This window comes from Pongo pygmaeus, chromosome 13 (genome assembly GCF_028885625.2).
Source record: "Pongo pygmaeus isolate AG05252 chromosome 13, NHGRI_mPonPyg2-v2.0_pri, whole genome shotgun sequence".
NCBI lineage: Eukaryota > Metazoa > Chordata > Mammalia > Primates > Hominidae > Pongo > Pongo pygmaeus.
Window position 1 is genome coordinate 114035807 of NC_072386.2, and position 20871 is coordinate 114056677.

The following is a 20871-nucleotide window of genomic DNA, read 5'->3' on the forward strand; positions in this document are numbered from 1 at the left end:
TTGGTAGGGGCTTTGAGGACGACACCCAGCTAGGCGGCTCTGACTTTATCCCAAGGACAGCGGGGAGCCTCTGGAGGGTTTTAAGCAGGAGAGGGGCATGACCAGATCTGCATTTTACAAAGATGACTGGCTGCAGTGAAGGGCGAGCCTCGGCCATGAGGTGGGGCAGCTTCACCGAGAAGGGAAGGGGCCAGATTCTGCCAGGAGTTGCTATTGCCTGGCCTGTGACCTGAAGGGTCGTCTAGGCATCACGCCCCACCCCCCAGCACTGGCCGGGAACTGCTCCTCCATGGGTAGGACATACATTGAGGGTAGAAGTGAGGGTGGTGGGGGGCGGCTGCAGTTTCCAGGATTAGATGATAGGTGGGTGCGTGTGCCCCACCCCAAGTAAATGGCTGTCTGCCACTCGCTGGGGGAAGTGGGGAGGTGGCATTTCTGGAGAAGGCTCTGTGGGCCATTCCCTGAGGTTCCTTCTCTCCGCAGGTGTGGCGGAAGCCACGTTCCGCGAGGGTCCCCCAGCCGCGTTCAGCGGGCACAACGCGTCGTCAGGGCGCTCGCTCGGCGGCCTGTCGCTGGCCTTTCGCACGCGCGACTCCGAGGCCTGGCTGCTGCGTGCCGCGGCGGGCGCCCTGGAAGGCGTGTGGCTGGCGGTGCGCAACGGCTCGCTGGCGGGGGGCGTGCGCGGAGGTCACGGCCTGCCCGGCGCTGTGCTGCCCATACCCGGGCCACGCGTGGCCGATGGTGCCTGGCACCGCGTGCGCCTGGCCATGGAGCGCCCGGCGGCCGCCACCTCGCGCTGGCTGCTGTGGCTGGATGGTGTGGCCACCCCGGTGGCGCTGCGCGGCCTGGCCAGTGACCTGGGCTTCCTGCAGGGCCCAGGTGCTGCGCGCATCCTGCTGGCGGAGAACTTCACCGGCTGCTTGGGCCGCGTGGCGCTGGGGGGCCTGCCCCTGCCCTTGGCGCGGCCCCGGCCTGGCGCGGCCCCCGGCGCCCGAGAGCACTTCGCGGCTTGGCCTGGGACGCCGGCCCCGATCCTCGGCTGCCGCGGCGGGCCTGTGTGTGCGCCCTCGCCCTGTCTGCACGGCGGTGCCTGCCGTGACCTCTTCGACGCCTTCGCCTGCGCCTGCAGCCCGGGTTGGGAGGGCCCGCGCTGCGAAGCCCACGTCGACCCCTGTCACTCAGCGCCCTGCGCCCGTGGCCGCTGTCACACGCACCCCGACGGCCGCTTCGAGTGCCGCTGCCCGCCTGGTTTCGGGGGCCCGCGCTGCAGGTGGGACGGCTGGGCAGGGGGGCGGGCTGCGAATGCCCCCTGGGGCTGTGGTGGGGCAGAGAAGTCTGCCAGGTGTGTGGATGAGTCGCTTCCCTTCCCTGGTCCTCATGTCCTTATCTGTGACATGAGGAGGACAGTTTAATTTGATAAATTTCCTTATAAAACACAGATCAAAGCACACCCAGTTAGCCTGGAATTTCAGATAAACAGCGCTGTGGTCTGGGGCTGGGAGCCGCCTGCCGCTTACACGGAGGTTCATCCCTATTGGTCGCTGGTTGGGGTGGAGGGAGGGGGTCGAGCTTTGGCGCTTCCCTTATTCATCTGGCAGTGGCTCATCCAGGAGCCCAGCGTGTGGAAGGGGATCTGGCTGTGGCCTGACCCCTCCCTCTCCCCTCAAAGAATGTCCAGGCGTTGTGTTTAGGAGCTGCTTTTGTTCAGAGTCCTTACACTTTGTTGTCCTCAGAGTCCTCTGAGATGCTGGAAAGCGAGTGACAGCCCCGTGTCCCTTCCCTCCCATCAGGGACCTCAATCCCATGACCGATAGAGGGCCCTGAATTCCATACATGAGAATACAGGCTCAGGTGGCCCACGGTTACAGCGCTGGGGAGGGCAGGTCCCAGGCGTCCTGCACCCACTCCAGCCTCTGCTCTCTCCCCAGGTTGCCTGTCCCATCCAAAGAGTGCAGCCTGAATGTCACCTGCCTCGATGGCAGCCCGTGTGAGGGTGGCTCTCCCGCTGCCAACTGCAGCTGCCTGGAGGGTCTTGCTGGCCAGAGGTGGGTCTGGGGGCCTGGGAACTGTGAGGGGGTCCAATGAGTGTGGAGGGCTGTTCCTCCAGCCAGGGTGGGGCGGGGGTCCTCGCCCACCTTCTCACCCTTCCCTGGTATCACAGTCACCATTGTCACTTGAGTTTCTTTCCATGACTCCCAAGGCCATCCTCTGTGATACAGACTGCTGCTGGGCAGCAGTTGCCTGGTGGCAGTTCTGGAAACCCAGCCTTAGCCTGCCTGTGGGAGACTGTAAAAGTGCAGATTCTGGGCCCTGCAGGCAGTGGCGTCAGCTCCTGGGGCACCTGCCTTCACACAGGCTCCCCTGTCACCCTAATGGGATGAGAGTCCTTTTCAGTGACGGCTGCTCAGGTGGTCACCTGGCAGGGCCCAGCTGGGCAGCAGCAGCGCATGGGGACAGTGGATGGATAAGCTCTGATGCTTGCTGAAGGGGGCGGTGGGCAGCAGAGCAGCTGGGAGCACAAGAGGCAGCCATGGGGGAAGCCGCTTTCTCAGCCCCCCTCCCTCTCCAGGTGTCAGGTCCCCACTCTCCCCTGTGAAGCCAACCCCTGCTTGAATGGGGGCACCTGCCGGGCAGCTGGAGGGGTGTCTGAATGTATCTGCAATGCCAGATTCTCCGGCCAGTTCTGTGAAGTGGCGGTGAGTGTTGTCAGGGGTGAGGGGCCGTGGATGTGGCCTGCTGGGCCGTTGGCGAGATGCTGCTGGGGAGAGAGTGCAGCACCATGGGGCTGTTCCTGGGCCACTCTGTCATGGGGTGGGGCAGTGAGAGAAGCCTCAGTTCCCTATCACACCCCCCACACAGGAGGTATTTCCACTGCAGGGAGAGCTTTGGGGGCTGTCACCGTCTATTGACAAGAGCACAAAGCTCCTGACTGGGTCAAGGGCTTCCCCAGAGTGCCCAGGGCAGTGGCAGTGAGGACAGATGGTCTCTGCCAATCCAACCAGGACTCAGGGCCAAGAGGATGTTGGTGTTCTGGGATTTAGGTTGGTGAATCCAGGAGACTCATCTTCAGGGGTTTCTGAGCCAGTGTCCTGAGTAGGAAGACACGGAGGGGGCAGGGGGCCTGGGAGTCTGCACTGGAGCAGGCTCTGCCTACTGTGCAGGCTGGCCCCAACCCCGGGGGGCTCAGCCCAGGAGGAGCCTGGACAGACGAAGGCAGCAGGCGCTGGAGCTGTGAACCTCCCCGCCACACCCCTTCCTGGGGCACGGTGGGGGGAGTGGGTGCTGGCAAGGAGAGGCTTGGAAGGGAAGTCTGGGGAGCAGCCTTGATCTCCACAGGCTTCTGGCAGCCTGGGTCCTAAACCGCAAATCCCCTCCGCTTATGGGGAATGTTTCCTTTCAAGTTGAACTTTTACAGCCTCTGGCTTCCCCACCCAGCCACCTCCCAGGGCAGGGGGAGGAAATGTCTTTACAGCTCCTCCCTCAAAATGTCCAGGGGTGGAGGCTGGCAGGGCCCTCTCAGGACCAGAGGAACTTTCCTCTCCAGTTTTAGGACCCAGGTCACAGTGGGCTGAGAAGCCTGGAGGTACAGAGGGAGGCTGGTGAGTCCCAGAGCCCGTGCCTCTGGAATCCTCGCGTCCTGGGACTTCAGAGTCCCAGGCATGTGGAGGCTTTGATGGGGAATCCTGGGAGCCTGTGACTGGAGACAGCAAGGAGGTTTGCTGGGCTCCCTGAAGCCTGGGCCAAGGCTTGCAGGGACAAGCTGTCATAACAGCCCCCTGGCCCCCCTGCCACCCCGCCCCCGCAGGTGGGCCCCAGTGGATTCTGACCTTGCTATTGTGGCAGAGGGCCGCTCAGCCAGCCCCTGCTTCTGCTCTGCCTCATCAGACCCTTGTTAGGCTTCTGTGAAACCCATGCACCCTGCTTAGCTCCTGCCAGGTGTTCAATAAACGCCCATCTCTGTCCTTCTAGCCAGAACTCCTTTGTTGTATAGGACTCCCTGAGCAGTGGCTCTGACAGGTGGTTTCCTGGCACTTGCCTGCACACCCCTGGGGCCGGGTCTTCACCGCTCCCAGGGCAGCCTGCTCCCAGCTCTGATTTTCTCTGAGCAGGTCCCTGTGCTGCGCTCTCTGCTCTCTGAGGGCCCCAGAGTCCTCCCCTTCTCTGTGGTCTTAGGCCTCGGTGTTGTGTCTCTTGCAGAAGGGCCTGCCCCTGCCGCTGCCATTCCCATTGCTGGAGGTGGCCGTGCCTGCAGCCTGTGCCTGCCTCCTCCTCCTCCTCCTGGGCCTCCTTTCAGGGATCCTGGCAGCCCGAAAGCGCCGCCAGTCTGAGGGCACCTACAGCCCAAGCCAGCAGGAGGTGGCTGGGGCCCGGCTGGAGATGGACAGTGTCCTCAAGGTGCCACCGGAGGAGAGACTCATCTAGGCCAGCCTGGCTGCCAGCACCAGCACCTGGAGGTCCTGAATGGTTTCTACCTGGAGACCCAAGGAAGCTGCTTCCAGGGCTCGGGACATTGCTATGGAAGTGTCCCCTTGGCTGGCAGCCTCTGCCTCTGCCTCATTGTGGATGGAGGACGAGGGGAGCAACTCAGGGAAACAGGCCTAGAGAGGCTGCGGACTTCTCCATCCCACCCTCGGGGTTCCGCCTTGGCAGGTGTATGGCTATGCATGGGAGGGCACACGTGGGTTCACATAGTGTGTTCAGGAGTGTGTGTATCTGGAGGAGTGTGTGAGAGTGTGGACCTGGGCCCGTGTTAGTCTGCAGATGCTAGTGTGAGTGTGTCCTGACATGGCTCCAGGGCATGTCTGCTGCGTTTGCTGTGTGTCTATGACTGTGATGGGTGTAGCTGATCCCAGGAGGTGGCGGCTGCACCATGGGGTCAATCATTACAGTCCTAGGGCAGGGGCGGCCCAAGGCTGCATGTTCTCCAGGAGGCCAGGCTGGGGTTGCCCAGGTACCTCCTTCCCCGCCTCTGGGGGCTGCTCCTGCTGTGGAGGCAGCTGGGAAGTCAGGGAAGGCCACTAGCAGAGGCTGAGTGGGCTTCTGGCTCCTAGGACAAATGTCCCTTCAGGCAGGTCTGTCTGCCAGAAGCCAGAGCCAGTCATGTGAGGGAACCACAGACCCACCTGCCCCCTCAGCCGGAGCAGCCCGAGGGAGCAGAGGAGGGGCTGCCTTGAGCTTCCCACCCTGCTGTGGTCATTTGTCAAAGGGGGAAGGCACCCACTGCCTACCTCACAGGGCTGTTGTGCGGATCAGAGAGGACGACAGTGGGGAAAGAATCTGGAAGTCGTCAACTGCCGTCTGATGGGAAGGACCGTCTGGGTGTCCTTCTGGGATGAGGATGACAGAGCAACCCTTCTCCCGCCCCGAGCCCCCCCAGCTCACCTGACCACCTCTGGTTCTCCAGCTCTGGTCCTCCCTAGCAGCCTGGTGAGCTCACTCCTTTCCCTGATGACTAGTTGCCTCTACACAGACTCGGCGAGAGGACTCGAAGGAAGCCCTCTGGGTTGTCTGCTGAGTACAGGGGCTCAGTGAACACTGGCGCTGCCTGAGTCGGGGCTGGGCCTGCAGAGGCCGACTCAGAGGAGACTCTGCTGCTTGCTCCCAGCCCCTTCCCCGGTGATGCCCATCACACTGTGACCTCCCATCCCTGAAGGGCAGCTGCCTGAGGGCCTGGCCTCCTTCCGGCTTCATGGACCTGGAGGTGTGCCCTTTCGTCCTTCCTGCTTCCCAGGCCAGGAGATCCGTTTACACTTTTGGGTTGACCGTCAGCTTTTCCTTTCGGTGTCGGCAGGTCCCAGAGGCATGGGTGTCCAATCCAAGGTGGGGAGCCACGTGACAACTTGGGGGACTGGGAAGTCAGCAGAGGCTGGGATAGAGAGGACCCTGAACATCAGGCTCAGGGGCTTGCTTGGTCCTTATCCTGTAGGAGGTGGGACCACCTTTCCCTGAACTTTGTCTACAACCCTTGGGAACGTGGGGAGGTGGCAGCTGGTTGCAGGGTCAGTTTATTGAGTTAGAGATTTGGAAAACCTGTGTCAGCTGTAACTCCTAGGACATTTTATATGGAACCCAACATGCAGATGAAAGCTGGCTGTCCCCTGTCCTCTTCCTGGTTCCTGTGGGTTTGGGTGCCTGGTTTTTTTTGTTTTTTTTTTTTTTGAGATGGAGTCTAGCTCTGTCACCCAGGCTGGAGTGCAGTGGCACCATCTCGGCTCACTGCGACCTCTGCCTCCCAGGTTCAAGCAATTCCCTGCCTCAGCCTCCGGAGTAGCTGGGAATTACAGGTGTCTGCTTTTAGTAGAGACAGGGTTTCACCATCTTGGCCAGGCTGGTCTTGAACTCCTGACCTTGTGATCCACCTGCCCCAGCCTCCCAAAGTGTTGGGATGACAGGTGTGGGATGATGGGTGTGAGCCACCGCGCCCGGCCTGGCCTGGATGCCTGTCATTTTTAGGCCTGTCAGTCCTGCAAGGGGGGCCATGGTCAGGTGACGGGCGAGTCGGAGGGGGTGGGTGGTGTGACTGGGCATATTCCACGCTCACTATGGGTGGTCGATTGGTCTGCATTCCCCCCGCTCCAAACACCAGCGTCCAACAGAGGCAGATTCCCAGGCTCTGTTCTTGCTAATGAGAGACCTGTGGGGGTGACTTGCCAGGTGTCCCCTTGAACTCTTTCCTGGCTCCTGGGTGCCCTCAACATTGTTGGTGGCCTGCAGTCTGCCCCATGGCCCCAGCAGGGCTGAGCAGGCCTGTTGCCAGCCCAACCCCGTGCCTAGGCTGTGAGGGGCAGAGCATGAGCTGGCTTAGAGCCCTGAGTGGGCACCGGCTTGGGAGGGTGCGGGGAGTTGACTCCTTCCCTAACTGCTCCACGCCTGGCCCCCGCCTCTACAGGAGCAGGTGGTGAGGATGGCTCCGGGCGCGTGCGGGGCCTCCCCTCCCCAAAAGCTTCAAGGACACGGGGATGCCAGCCTCTTCCCCAAGATAATTTTATTGAATGCACACAAAGTTCATCCTTGGGTCTGTGAAGTCCCAAAAGTGAAGAGGCAGCAGTGCTCATGTGAACATGGAGCGCTCACCCCAGCCCCCCAGCACAGCCAGGGGGCCTTGGGGTACACACCCTCCTTCCCTGGGGCCACCAGCACCTATCTGCCCTATCCCGGATGGGGCCTGGGGGTCTGCCCAAGGAGTGAGACTGGAATCTATGCTGAAACACCTAAGTGCCCGGGAGGTGTCCCCATGGCCCAGGAGTGACACGGCTCCCCCAGCAGCCAGAGCCCATTCCTGAGCCAGACAGGTCACGGTTGACCGAGGAAGAGCCATGCGCCAGGACAGCCGCCAAGCCTCACTATGTGCAGCAGTGGCAGCCTCTCAGACACAGGGGGCTCCCTGGGTGACATCTCGAGACCCCCCCCCATCCCCCTCAAACACCCCTGGGTAGACTGTATCTGACCCTTCACAAATAGGAAATGAGAGCTCGGGTCGAAATGCTCACAATTTCCTGCGTGTCTCAGATGGTTGTTTTCTTAAATGGTCGGGCCATACTTGGTTTATGGAAATGAATCCATTTCAAGATTCATCAAATCAATAAGGTAAAAAGGAAAAAGATAATAAAACATTCAATCTAACTTTGGTGACGTTGGCCTCAGGAGGTTTCTGTGCTGGTGGGGAGGAACTGGCTTCTAGCCCTCCTTCTGCTTCCCCGAGGCAGAGACCAAGTTTGTCCTTTCTACCCGGCCCTGGAGAAGGGGCTCAGGGCCACTGCCTCGTTCCAACCCAGGAAGGCCAGCTGCCTTCCACATCAGTCTGAGGCATTCAGCTTGACCTTCGAGTTGAAATCTGGGTCGCAGTTTCTCAGCTTTGCCCACAAAGCTCCAGCTGACAAGAGGCTGAGGCTGAGGCCCAGCTTTGACAGAGGAGAACCTGGAGGTATCAGCGTGCCAGAGCTGGACGAGGGCTGGGGGCTCTTCCCAAATACTCAGATAGATAGCCCAAATACTCAGATGGGGGTTTCCATTTTCCTTCTATAAATCAAAGTTGCTGGTGGTCGCAGCCCCCGTGCAGGGTGGCTGGGGCTGTGTATCACAAGGCAACCCAAGACCCCCTGGTCCCCAGATCCTCCCAGGTCAGAATCAACCGAAGTTTTGGGGTGAAGACACAGGAAAGAATGTGTGTCTATATTGCTAGAAACAGTCTGGAAGTGGCCCACCAGGTAAATCCTCCAGCCCAGGAGGAGTCCTAACTAACTAACTTCAACCCCAAGCCGCCTGTGTCTCATGCAGATGAGCTCAAACTGGAGGGTAACCCTGTCACCTGTGTCTGAGGAGGTGGGCGTGCAGGGCCCGGCTGTGGAGGAGACAGGAGAGCTGGGCTCGGAGGAGAGGCCTTTGGAGCCTCTAGGGACACTTCCAGGGGGGAAGGTGGGTAGGACTTGGTCTGGAGCAATCATTGGCCCAGCTGACCTCTTTAGTGCAAAACCCAATCAAAGGTGCCGAGGAGGGGCAACCGCGGGGTGGGATGGGCACTCAGGAACTGGGTTGATTCCCAGGCTGGAACTGGTGCCATTCCCCAGGGCCAGACCTCAGAGATGGGCAGTGTGGAGGGGAGGAGGGGGGCAGCAGAGAGGGGTCCCATCCCTTCCCACCAGCAGAACCTGGGCAGAGAGAGAGTGGCGGGGGAGCCTCGGAACCGCAGCAGTGGACGGACTCTCGGGCCTCGGTGCATTCCCCCACCCTCAGGGCCCGGCTCACTCGAAGGTCTCCCACTGCTTCCTGAGCTGCTCCACTGAGTCTGGGGCTGGGGCCGGGGCCGGGGCCGGGGCCAGGGCCGGACTCGGGCTCACGTCTTGCTTGGTTTTCTGTAACAAATCCTCAAAGGGGTCTCTGGCCTGTTGAGGAGCAGAGGGCTGCAGTGTTGGCTCCAGGCCTTGGGGGGGCCTGGGAGGCAGAAGCGGGGGGTCTCCAGGCCTCAGGGCCAGCCCCTGCTTGGCCTCAGCAGCCCTGGCACTTGAGCGGGCCAGGGGCAACGTTCGGATCCTCGATGGGGCAACTGCTGGGGGACCCAGCGGCTGTAGGGGGCTCGTGTGGGTGCCCATGGGCATCTGGCCAAAGAGGTTGGGCATGGAGAGGGCGGAGAGGTTGGGCTGAGACCTGTGAGGGACACAGAAGCCAGCACTGGACAGCAAGAGGCCGGACGCAAAAGCCGGCCCCAGGGAAGCTGGAGGGGCCCCGAAAGGCCCGGCTGCTGTGGAGACCAGAGGCAGGGTGGGCGGGGCTGCTGGCATGGATGGGACAAAGGGGTTGAGTGGTGGCTGTGGGAATGGGGCCGGTGTCCCCGCAGGGGGGAAGCAGAATTGGGGGGTGAATGGGGTGGCTACATTCGGGGTGGCGGGGTGTGGCGGGAGGGTGCTGCCTGACCAGGCTGTGCTGAGCGGGTCCAGGAGGGCGAGCAGGGCATCACTGCTCGTGCCTGCAGCCCCGGGGCCGGGGCTGAGCGGCTGGAGCAGTTCAGTGGGGCCTTGGGGGACAACACCAGGGAGGAGCCCTGGACTCAGGGCAGCTCGCCTGTCCCGATCCGTCTGCAGCCGCTCTGAGAAGTCACCAAGTGCGGCGCCGGCAGCCTGGAGCTTGGCCGGGCGGGGAATGGGCGGTGGAGGCACGATGCCCAGCTCTGGGGTCTTCCTGCCTTGGGGCCGGGGGATGGTGATGCTGCCCAGAGTAGGGGTGGGCACCTCCTCCTTGTCACTGGGGTTCAGGATGCTGTCCCGATTCTGGGGCCTTCGAGGCAGGGCCAGGGAGTTCCCGAGCAGGGCCGAGGGCTTCTCAGGGGAGGCAGCTGGGGGCTTGCTGGGGATGGCCATGTCGTCCTGGCCCAGACTCCAGAGCTTGTTGTATGGGTGGGTGAGCTTCAAGGCCACTGTCACCCCACGGCTCCTCTCACTCCCGCCCAGGTCCAGCCTCTGTTGGGAGGGAAGGAGGGCGGCAGTGACCACAGGCTGAGTTGGGACATATGTGTGCCCATTCCCACACCACTCCTGCGTGCTGAATGTGTGCTGGGACTAAGTGTGTGGCTGATCAGCTCCTCGGACTTGGAACAGCTGGGGGCTCCCCCAGGTTACCAGCAGAGGACCCAGGTGTGCTGGGACTCCAAGCCTGTGCTCCGGGAACTCAAGAGAAAGCTCTCGTCCCTTTACGCCAGTGGTGGTTGCCAAGGAGTTTCAGGAAAGTGACTCCAGCTACCAGCTGGCCCTTTTTACTTTTTAGATCGCAGGCACCCGCAATCACCTGTAAGCCCAGGAGGGCAAGTGAGACTCAGGGCCTGGTAGAAGGCACCCTGGCTGGGGAGAAAGGAGGAGGCCAAGTTGGAGTCCTGGCTCTGCCACTTGCAAGCCACACGGCCTGGGCGCCAGTCCCTTTCTCCTGGCCCAGGTCCTTGTTCCCAGCAGGGAACATTCATGAATGACTGGAGCTCTGTGAACCCCACAGTGTGACCCAGTGATGCAAAGTCAGAAGCCTCCACTTGCAGGTGAGGAAACTGAGGCACCGAGAGGGGATGTGATGGATTGGACGTCACAATGGGAATTACACACTGATTTGCATTCCTAATGCAGAACCAAGAACTTTCATCCACAGGCTCTGTCAAGGAGCCCTGGCAGGGATGGACGCAATCCCAGTTCCAGCAGGGGCTGCAGCCCTCCCTGGGGGTGCGAGGAGAGTGGCTGGCAGCACCCACCCCACCCCATGTCTGATGCACACACAGAGTGAGGCAAGTTTCCATCGGGCTCTAGCATCTTCTCCTACCGTCACTGTTAGGGTGGTGTGGGCCCCGGCACCCTGGGAGGTGTTTACAGTCACACTGACCCTGAGCATTGGCTGAGGGCCTTGGAAAGTCACTGTTTCTTCCTTAGTGTCTTCCACTGTCACATGGGGGTCCCACCTCGTGTGCAGACAGTGCCGGCCCCCGGCAGATACCCTCCCTTGCCCATGCCATACCTGATAGTCAAAGGTCCCTGGCTGCTCCCTCAGGTCTTTGGGGGCACGAAGGTCCTCCAAGCTCTTGGCCTGGCCCAGTGGCTGCAGTGCGGCCTCCATGTCCAGGTTGCTGAAGACATCTTCCAGAAGGTCGATGCTGGCAGCCCGGTCAGGGGGAGCTGGGACAGGGCCTGTGGGCTTCCGCACTTGCTGCTCTGGACTCTCTGCCTCGTCGCCTTCCGCACTGTCTGACTCCCTGAGTGTCCGATACGGCTGCGGCCTGCGGGGGACAGAGCAGGCTGCACTCTCCCACCCAGGGCTTCACGGGAGGAGCAAGCGGCCTCCAGCCCAAGCACACTGAGGGCTTGAGGGGTGCAGGCAGGAGCCTTCGGGACAGGAGAGTGTCCCGGGGTCTCCGTGAGGGCAGGAGTCTGGAAGGCTGCGAGGGTGCAAGCTGGGCATGCCGATGGGCCTGGGGCTGTGAACTGGGGCAACTCGCTTTGGCTCTCACTTGCACTGAAGGGACCCATTTAGTGCCCCCCAAACTACAGGTCCTTTCATAAAACTGGCTAGTGGGCTTGTGAGCCATTCAGACAAGGTGTGAGGAACAGACAGGACTGGAAGGGGGCTCACAGGCCGGCAGTCATGCTCCTCTTGCTCCCGCCCTGCTCTGCTGTTTGTTTGGTGGCCTAGGCACAGCCACAGTCGGGTTCTGTGAACAGCTCATGGGGAACTGGGCTGGGGAAACTCTCCAGGGGAACTGTCTGGGCTTAAGCTTGCCCTGCTAACCTTGGTTCCACCTCTGGTCATGCTATTTCTTGCTGTGGGACCTTTGGCAGGTCACTTAACTCTCTGAGCCTCAGGCGCTCAGGTGGTGGTGGTGGTTACATGAGCAAATGCGGTGCCCGGCACACAGCAGACACGCAGAGGTTGGTTACAGCATCCATCGCCTACCAGTGAGCACGGCTGTCACACAGGCTCTTCTGCTAACAGCTTTCTATACTTTTACACATCAAAACCTTGCAGTCATTGGCTGGGCACGGTGGCTCACGCCTGTAATCCCAGCACTTTGAGAGGCCGAGGCGGGTGGGTCACTTGAGTTCAGGAGTTCGAGACCAGCCTGGCCAACATGGTGAAACCGTGTCTCTACTAAAAACACAAAAATTTGCGGGGTGTGGTGGTGCGTGCCTGTAGTCTCAGCTACTCGGGTGACTGAGGCATGGGAATTGCTTGAACCTGGGAGGTGGAGGTTGCAGTGAGCCAAGATCACAACACTGCACTCCAGCCTGAGCGACAGAGCGAGACCCTGTCTCAAAACAAAACAAAAAAGCAAAAAACAAAACAAAAATCCAAGTATAGGTAACAAAGGGTTCCACTTGCCTTGCCTTCCCTTCCCTTGGTCCTGAGTCCCAGGGCACCACTGTGTGGATGGAGAGGCAGCGCCTGGGTCAACCCTGACCTCTAGTGGAGCCCCAGTGGGAACTGCATCTCGCCTTTTTTATTTTTTATTTTATTTTTGAGACGGAGTTTCACTCTCGTCTCCCAGGCTGGAGTGCAATGGCACAATCTGGGCTCACTGCAACCTCCGCCTCCCAAGTTCAAGCAATTCTCTTGCCTTAGCCTCCTGAGTAGCTGGAATTACAGGCGCCCGCCACCACGCCCGGCTAATTTTTTGTATTTTTAGTAGAGACGGGGTTTCACTATGTTGGCCAGGCTGGTCTCGAACTCCTGACCTCATGATCCGCCCGCCTCAGCCTCCCAAAGTGCTGAGATTACAGGTGTGAGCCACCGTGCCTGGCCACATCTCGCCTCTTCTAACCCCAAGTCTGGGGCTGGTGGTGGCCCTACGTCAGGCGGAGATGGTGCCCGTGACACTGGTAAAGTGGAGGAAGGGCACCACCTGGCGGTCAAGGGTAGGATCACAGTGAAGGCACCAGAGTGGGGGACATATGGGAGGGCTCATCAAACAGTCCCAGTGATGGGCAGGGACTCCATCATGTACTCTCTCACTGAAGCAATGCAAGCAGGCCAGGAAGTCGGACTTACACCCCCACTTTATGGATGAGGAATGAAGCTCAGAGATGTTAAATAACTCACCTATGTCAAACAGCACTCGCAAGAGGTGGAAATGGAAGCCAAGCTTGAGAGGCTTCAAACATCCCTCACTCACCCTGACCGAGGAATTAGAGACCCTTTAATCAAGATGAGCACAGTGAAAGGGTTAAAGTCAGTCAGTGTGCTTCTGGAACTTAAGGAAATAGTGTTCTTTTGAGCCCATTTTGAGTTAGGATGGGCCAGTTTCTTTTCAAACACACACATAAAGGCCTGTACTGACTTCTGAGGTCATGGGCTAAGGAAGCGAGCCGTCGCCATTATTTAAATAATTAAGGCATCGGTTAGTTCAGAGACGATATGATGGAGCTGGGCCTTGGACATGACTTGGTGGACTCCTGGCTGGGAGCAGGGTGCCTTTTCCCAAAAGGTGTTTTAAGTTGACACATAGATGAACATTTCTTATGCTAAAGGTTCTATTTTTGTTCTAATTAGCAACAGAAATAATAAGCAATACATTAAGCCTATGATATCATAGATATTATTGCTTAGGAGAAGGCTAATTTTTAAATCTTTTGAAAAAAAAATCGAAACAAAGATTTGATATACAGCAAAAGTGACGTGTGATGCTTGGATGACACCAGCTTAGGCCACTACTTTCTTTTTTTTTTTTTTAAGGCAGAGTCTCGTTCTGTCACCCAGATTGGAGTACAGCAGTGTGATCTCGGCTCACTGCAACCTCCGCCTCCTGAGTTCAAGTGATTCTCGTGCCTCAGCCTCCTGAGTAGCTGGGATTACAGGTGTGAGCCACCATGCCCAGCTCATTTTTGTATTTTTAAATAGTGACAGGGTTTCACCATGTTGGCCAGGCTGGTCTCAAACTCCTGGCTTCAAGTGATCCACCCGCTTCGGCCTCCCAAAGTGCTGGGATTACAGGTGTTAGCCACTGCGCTCGGCAAGGCCACTACTTTCTAAGTGAGGACACTGGGAGGGGAGTGACTTGTCTGGGTCCCCAGTGACCTGGTGGCAGGAAAGGGTCAGGACCCTCTGACCCCGTGGGGTCGATGACAGGGGGCCGAGCAGCCTGGGATTTATAAGGTCCCCAGAGGAACCCACAGGCCACCCCCAGGGGAGGGACCTGATGCTGGGGTTTGGGAACAGGGAGAGGGTGCAGTGGACATGAGGGAGAGGGAGGGAAAGCCATGTCCTCTTCTGTGCAATGACCAAAACGATTAACGTGTCCCCTGGAAGGTTGCTGTGGGCACCACGGGCATCCCGCAAAGGGCAGTTTCCGTTCCCTTAAAGGCTCCCATTAAAAACACACAACCGTGTTAACAAGGGCAAACAGACAAAAGCTGTCCCTCTGCTCAATCCAGCTCTGAAACACTTGTGGGTAGAGGGGCAAGAACGGGTAAAGAAAGGAGGGTGACAGCAGCTTAATTTTAGGGGTGGCTGGATGGTGGGTGAAACTTTTAAAAATCGCTACTTGTAATTGGTATGAGGCTTAGGCTATAAATAATAATGATTAAATTATCCTTAAAAAGTCAGGCAGATAGAACACTTGGATAGGCTGGCATTTAATATGCACATTTCATAGGGGGAACGTCTTCTTTTTTAACTTAAACTCTGACTCCCATCTCCACGGCTTTCCAAGATGTGCTGAGATAAAGAAGGACTTGGAGATCAACAACCAGGCTAATTGGAGTCACCAGTTCCACTAGCAATCAAGCACATTTCATCTCTAAGGGGACCAATGCTTGCATATCACCCTGTCACCTCACTCTATTGTCACAGCCCCTTTGGAGCTGGCAGAACGGATGCCCTGAGAGGTGGCACGCGGAGGTGGCGTCCACCCTGTATGTTGGCACTGGGGCACCGGCAGGCAGCAGCTCCAGACACCCTCCCCCCGACACAAAGGCAAGCAGCACCAGCCCCCCACTTTCCCCATGCAGCCCCGCAGAGTCACCAAGCTGAGCTCAGGGAAATGGAAGAAGGAAGGAGAGACCATTCAAAGGGAGCGGAGAAGAAAAAGCTCTCGGTGAAGCCAGAGCTCGGGCCCTCTTCCCGCTGGCATTCATCGTCAGAGGAGTCTTCGGAGAGGAAGACCGCATAGTGTCGCAAGGGCTTTACCAGGCTGGGGCAGAGGAAGACAAAAGAGAAGAGAACAGGCAGTTAGGGGCGCCCTCAGAACTTCACGTGCAGGTGGGAAACAGGCCTCTGGGCTCCATGCCTGGCCCTGCCTCCCTGTGCCAGCCTGGGGTGGGGGCTCCCAGGAGAGGAAGCTCGTTCCAGATAGAAAAGAAACTAAATTTGCCATGTGTCCAGAGCCTTAAACTTATGATCCATCACGTAGGACCTAGTAATTCCACTTCCATTTGGTTAACCCTCAAAGTTGGCAAAGAATCACACCGGAAGATGGTCATCATTGCTGTTTATAATATAAAAACATGGAACAACCTACACTGTCAGCAACAACTAGCTGGTGCAGTGGCTGAATCTTGTCCTCCCATGAAACAAATGTTTATGAAGACAAATTTAAAGATCAAGATGCAGAACTGCAATCACACCGCATTCGCTGTCATCTGCTTATGGAAAAATTCATAGAAAAAAGACTGGAAAGGTTCATGGCTAAACGTCAATAACAGCCAGTGGAATCATGGGTGATTTCTTTCCCCCCTGCTTCTTTTTATTTTTCTGTGTCTTATACATTTTCTACAATGAGCATATCTACTCCAATAATCAGGAAGAAATAAAAAATAAAAAAGTTAAAGAAAAAAGTGAGCCGTGCGGAAGAGCTCTCGCGAGAAGGCTGCTCTCTGGAGTTTCCCTCAGATGCCTCTTCAGAGAGTCTTTTTCATCTGTGATGTGGAAATTAAATATTCATTGTTATAAAAAATGCATCTCCCTTGTCAGCCACCTGTGAGCTCTACCTCTGTAAACACCAACACATACACAGCCTGGAGAAACTCCACGCCCGGCTCCCATGAATTATATACTGACCAGGGCCCACCAGAAGCCATGTGCTCAGCAGGGGCGAGCTGGACCAGGCAGACCTGGGTTCAAATCCCAGCCCTTGTGCTGGGGAGTAGGTGTCTCTGTGCACCCCACCAAGGGGCACTTTGAGCCTGCTTGGTGTGAGCAGACCCAGGGGTGTTCCGCACCCCTGCCCCATTCTGTGGGCTGGCTTGCTCTGAGGCAAGTGAAGTCTGGGGAGAATGTGGGGTATGGGGGCTGGCATGGGCTACCTCCTCTCCCCTCACCCCCCAGCCAAAGCCGTCTCCCTTCTCTGCTCTGTATGCTAGAATTCTTTTGAGGTTTTATTTCAGGAAAGGGCAATGTGTCCAAAAAAAGGACATGAGAACCACAGCTGGAGGGTGAGTGAGAGACAGTGGCTGCGCAGGGGGACGGGGAGAGTGGCCTGTGCTTGCGCTTTGCTGCAATCCGCCAGCACTGGTGCCCATCCCAGCACTTTCACATCAGAACCCTCACTTCCTCCCAGAGGCTGGCCGGGCAAAGAGTTTTGTCCTCGAACTGCAGTGGAGGTTGAGGCTCAAGAGGGGAAGCCAGTAGCCCAGGGTTACACAACAGGAGGCGGCGAGTTGCAGTGCTGGGCTCTTCTCTGCTCCCAGGCTGCCTTGCTGGCTGTCAGGGGCAAGACACACCTCAGCCCTTCCTGGACTCGAGAGGGCTCTGGTCCAGGGGGCATTTTCCCGCCTCAGTGGAGAGGCCAGGAAGACCTGACTTGCAGGAGTCTCGGGGCCAGGGCACCACCTGACTCCTGCCACTTCCACAGCAAAGACGACAGAGCAGAAAGGCTACCCTCCATACAGCCACCAGAGGCTCTTTCAATCACAAACCCACACTTGTCACTGTCCTGCTAAAACCTATAAGTCTGCCATTCTGAATTGTGATCTTGTTGCAGCTGGTGGTATGGTGAGTAAGGAAATCTGTGGAGCAAAGGGTTAGGAATAATAATGTTCAGACATTTGCAGGGACTCGTTTCAAAGTGAGGGAGAGCCCACTCTCACTCTGCAGAACTGACTGCTCTCCTGAGCAGGCAAGGGGCGGAGGGTGCACAGGCCGTGGGCTTCTGCCGCACTCTGGGGAGCTCATGGGATGCACTGCTGAGCGGCCGTGCCGAGCTCCGAGCAGGGCAGTCTCCATGCTGTGTGTTGGCTTTGCCTACCTCTGTGGGCCTCTCCTGCGGCCATGCTTACCATCTCTGACCGCACCGGGCCCTGGCTATTCCCCCTCCCTGTCACCTTTGCTTGGAGCACTGACTGCTCTTCGGTCTTGAAGACTCAGCTCAGCGGGACTTCTATGAAGCCCACTGGAGGCTAGGAGAGCTCTCTGGCCGTGCCTCTTAGCACTTCATAGATACCATTTAACCTCTTGCCACTCTGTTTCTGAGTCAAGTTCCTCAAGGGCAGGGCCTGCCTTGTTCTTCTCTTTCTCCCCAGCTGGGGTACAGCATGAATGCTGTGGAAGTTTGTGAATGAATGAAAGCCAGCCTGCTGGGGGAACCCCCACTTTACCATCTTCCTGGAGCTGCACCACACTGTCCCCTTTCTCCAGACTGTAGCTGTGGTACAAAAGTGCTCCCCCCTCTGGGCTCCCATCTGTTCTGAGATGCTAAGACGTGAAGAATGGGACGACGTTTGAAGGTGAGGGTGTCAGGTAGGTAGGGGCAGGCAGAAAGTGTTTAAAACGATATCAACAAGCAGGCACCATGTTCGTAGAGGCCATTTCTACCTCTCACAAGCGCCTCACAAGAAGGTGTCGCCATACTGATTTTCTAGAGGATGAGGGCTTCGTGAGTCCATCCATCCATCTGTCCATCTGTGCACCCAACCAAGAGGCGCTTTGAGCCTGCGTGGTGTGAGCAGACCCAGGCTAGCTGTGCACTGGGGCATCACTGGTGAAGAGGTGACCATGTGGCCAAGAAGTGGAGAACGGGGACTGCAGCCCGGATGGTCCACCCCCAGGGGCCTCACCCTCTCCTGTGAGTGGGGCTCGGAGTAGATGCACACGAGGGGACACCAGCCCCGGCTCGGGCCAAATGGAGGGAGGCTCTCCAGTCGCCCTCACGTCCACCTTGGTTGCCTTTCCGACACCTATCCAAGCACGGGCCCCCACCTCTGGCTCTGACAAGAGAGCACAGATCACAGCTTGACACGTTGGTGCAACGCCACTCAACCTGCCAGGAATTTCCAGCTTTACCCAGGAGCGAGGAGCCTCTGTGCTGGGCTGTGCCCTGGCTTCATTAAATCCGGCTGCCGCAGTTCAGGCCACTGTCACGATCCAGCGCCGCCCACACTGCTGTGATGGTGGAGGGGGCTGGGGGCTCCCACACTGGCGTGACTGTGGTGGGCGGGGGAAGAGAGGGAACCGCAGTTTCCAGTTCAGGAGCCACTTTCCTTCTCCAGTTGGATGTACTGGCCGGGCCAGGCTGGTTGGGCAGTCGTTTCCACAGGAGGCCTAGCTGTCTCCAGAATATACCACCCGTCTCTTGAAAGTGGCAGGGTACATCCAGCTGAGAAGTTTGTCGTCTGATGTGGTCAGATCAGAGCTTTGTCGAGTCCAGGCCACATGGATGGTGATAACACTAGCAGTACTTACAAGCCTTGGGCAAAATGCTATCCATACAATTTCTCATGAATTCTTTATTGCAACCCCATTTTGCAGACAAAGTAGCCAAGGCTCAGATGGGGGAGTCACTTGCCCGGGGTCACACAGCAGCTAAAGGTAGAGCTAGGAACTGAATGTGGATTTGCCAACTTTCAACCACTACGGGATCTTGCCTCTTCAGTTTCCTGGGTTGGAAACAACGAAATAAGAGATAGGGTGTTTCTCCTCTTTTACTTTTAATGAAAGGTGAGGTTTCAAAATAAACTTACTTAAATTCAGCTGCCCATGTTCTCCCATGAAACATACAGTCAGATATTTGTCAGAGATAAAGGATGAACCATCGAAAACGTCCAGGCTTAAATTTTTTATTAGCTTAAGGCAGAATATGGAAAAAAAAAAAAAAAAAAGCACCTTTTCCCTCATTAACCCAATTCAGCTACTCCCCTGCAGTCTGCCACCCACCACTTGCCTGGATTTTATTACACACAAAGAGCTGTCTGTGAAAAGGCAGGTTGCGGCAAACTTGGCTGCCCAGCGAGGGCTGCCAGAGTCTTGGCGCAGAAGAAAGGTTGGCCGTCCGTCATGGATCAGACCCCATCATCCCCCACGGCTGCTCCCGCCTCTGCCCACCTTGTCTCCGCGTGGAGTTCCCATGCAGATGACTTCCCGAACCCCTTCTAATGTTTGGTTTAACGTGTCGCCAGTTAGCGCGCGCGTGTGACAGTGGTGACAGGCGAGGCTGTTCCTTTTTAAATACCATGTCAGAGACATGGCGTCAGGAAGCGGGGACGTGCTCCATGCTCTCTGCCGCGCCGGGATCGCACCGGCTTATTTTTTAATGAGGAAGATCTGCATCTCGGGAGTTTTTTTCATGTGTCACATCGCGTGGACAAATCAGCAGCACGTCACGCTGGCCCAAAATGAAATGCTGACAAATGTAGATATTTCAAATTTAATTGACATTTAAATGTACTTGAGATAAAGATGGGGAAAAATCAGCCAGGACTTGGTCTCCGGAGGTGGTGAAGGGGAGCTGGCGATCATTTTTGAAAGGATCACTTCACTCAGGCACAAAGGATCCTCACTTTGTAAATGTCTTGGCTAGGCTGTGTCCATCTGTCACGTGGCTCCGGTGGGCAGGTGCTGATGAGCAGGGACAGGCCCCAGGGTGAGGCCAGGTCCTGCCTGGCCGGTAGGTGCCAGTCTGTCTAACCGTCCACTACCCTCCCCTTCCTAGTCAGGCTACCTTGGAAAAGTCACTTCATCTCCCTGAACCTAACTTTCTTGTTTAATTTTCTATTTCCATAGGTTTTTGGGGAACAGGTGATATTTGGATACATGAGTAATTTCTTTAGCTGTGATTCGTGAGATTTTGGTGCACCCATCACCCGAGCAGTATACACTGAACCCAGTTTGTAATCTTTTATCCCTCACCCCCTTCCTACCCGTTCCCTGCCGAGGCCCCAGAGTCCCTTGTATCATTCTTATGCCTTTGCATCCTCATAGCTTAGTTCCCACTTATGAGTGAGAACATACGGTGTTTGGTTTTCCATTCCTGAGTTACTTCACTGAGAATAAGAGTCTCCAGTCCCATCCAGGTTGCTGTGAATGCCATTAATTCATTCCTTTTTATGACTGAGTAGTATTCCATCATAGATATACCACAGTTTCTTTATCCACTTGCTGATTGATGGGCCTTTGGGCTGGTTCCACATCTTTGCAACCTTATTTTCTTATCTGTAAAATGGAGATTCTGTAGCCCTCCTGAAAGTCTTATGGGAAAACTTAAATGCAAGTATTCATAAAGGGCTTTGCATGGTGCTGAGCACACAGTGACTAATCCACTACTGTCCACATGCCACGTTCACCTGCCAACAAGTAGATTCTGGGCATCTGTATCCTGTGCGGGGTCTTTCCTAGGTGTTCAAGGATGAGTAAGGCAGTCCCTGCCTTCCCAGAACTTTCCAGGCATGGTTAGTGGTCCTCAGCTGAATGTATCTCAGCACATCAGAATAATCTGGGAAGCTCCGTCTCCTGCCAGAGATTCCACAGCACAGGAATCTCTGAAGTTCCAGCTACTCAACAGGCTGACGTGGGAGGACTGCTTCAGCCCAGGAGTTCCAGGCCAGCCTGGGCAACACAGCTAGACCTCATCTTAAAAAAAAAAAAAGAAGGTGGCTCTGAACCAAGACTTCAGGGTCTCTGGGGGTACAGAGTGGCACATGC

General features: G+C 57.1%; 2 protein-coding genes across 20 annotated transcripts in view; one reads left to right on the top strand and one right to left on the bottom strand.

The window, feature by feature from the left end:
* The window catches only part of CRB2 (crumbs cell polarity complex component 2), a 38359-nt gene extending 31104 nt beyond the window's left edge, over positions 1-7255 (top strand). For all 4 annotated transcript variants that reach the window (XM_063650294.1, XM_063650296.1, XM_063650295.1 and 1 more), the window contains exons 10-13: positions 484-1270; positions 1929-2045; positions 2570-2696; positions 4198-7255. In XM_063650294.1, the coding sequence (XP_063506364.1) occupies positions 484-1270; positions 1929-2045; positions 2570-2696; positions 4198-4422 (1256 nt within the window). In that variant the 3' untranslated portion in view covers positions 4423-7255. The remainder of the gene's footprint in view (positions 1-483; positions 1271-1928; positions 2046-2569; positions 2697-4197) is intronic.
* DENND1A (DENN domain containing 1A) overlaps positions 6971-20871 on the bottom strand; it is a 542897-nt gene continuing 528996 nt past the window's right edge. For 6 of the 16 annotated variants that reach the window (XM_054501506.2, XM_054501502.2, XM_054501500.2 and 3 more), the window contains 3 exons: positions 15023-15151; positions 10987-11245; positions 6971-9953 (listed from right to left, as the gene is read on the bottom strand). In XM_054501506.2, coding sequence (XP_054357481.1) covers positions 8742-9953; positions 10987-11245; positions 15023-15151 — 1600 coding nt within the window. In that variant the 3' untranslated portion in view covers positions 6971-8741. Of the gene's footprint in view, positions 9954-10986; positions 11246-15022; positions 15152-15434; positions 15876-20871 lie in introns of those variants that run through there. The other 10 variants (XM_054501505.2, XM_063650301.1, XM_063650303.1 and 7 more) reach the window with 2 other exon arrangements.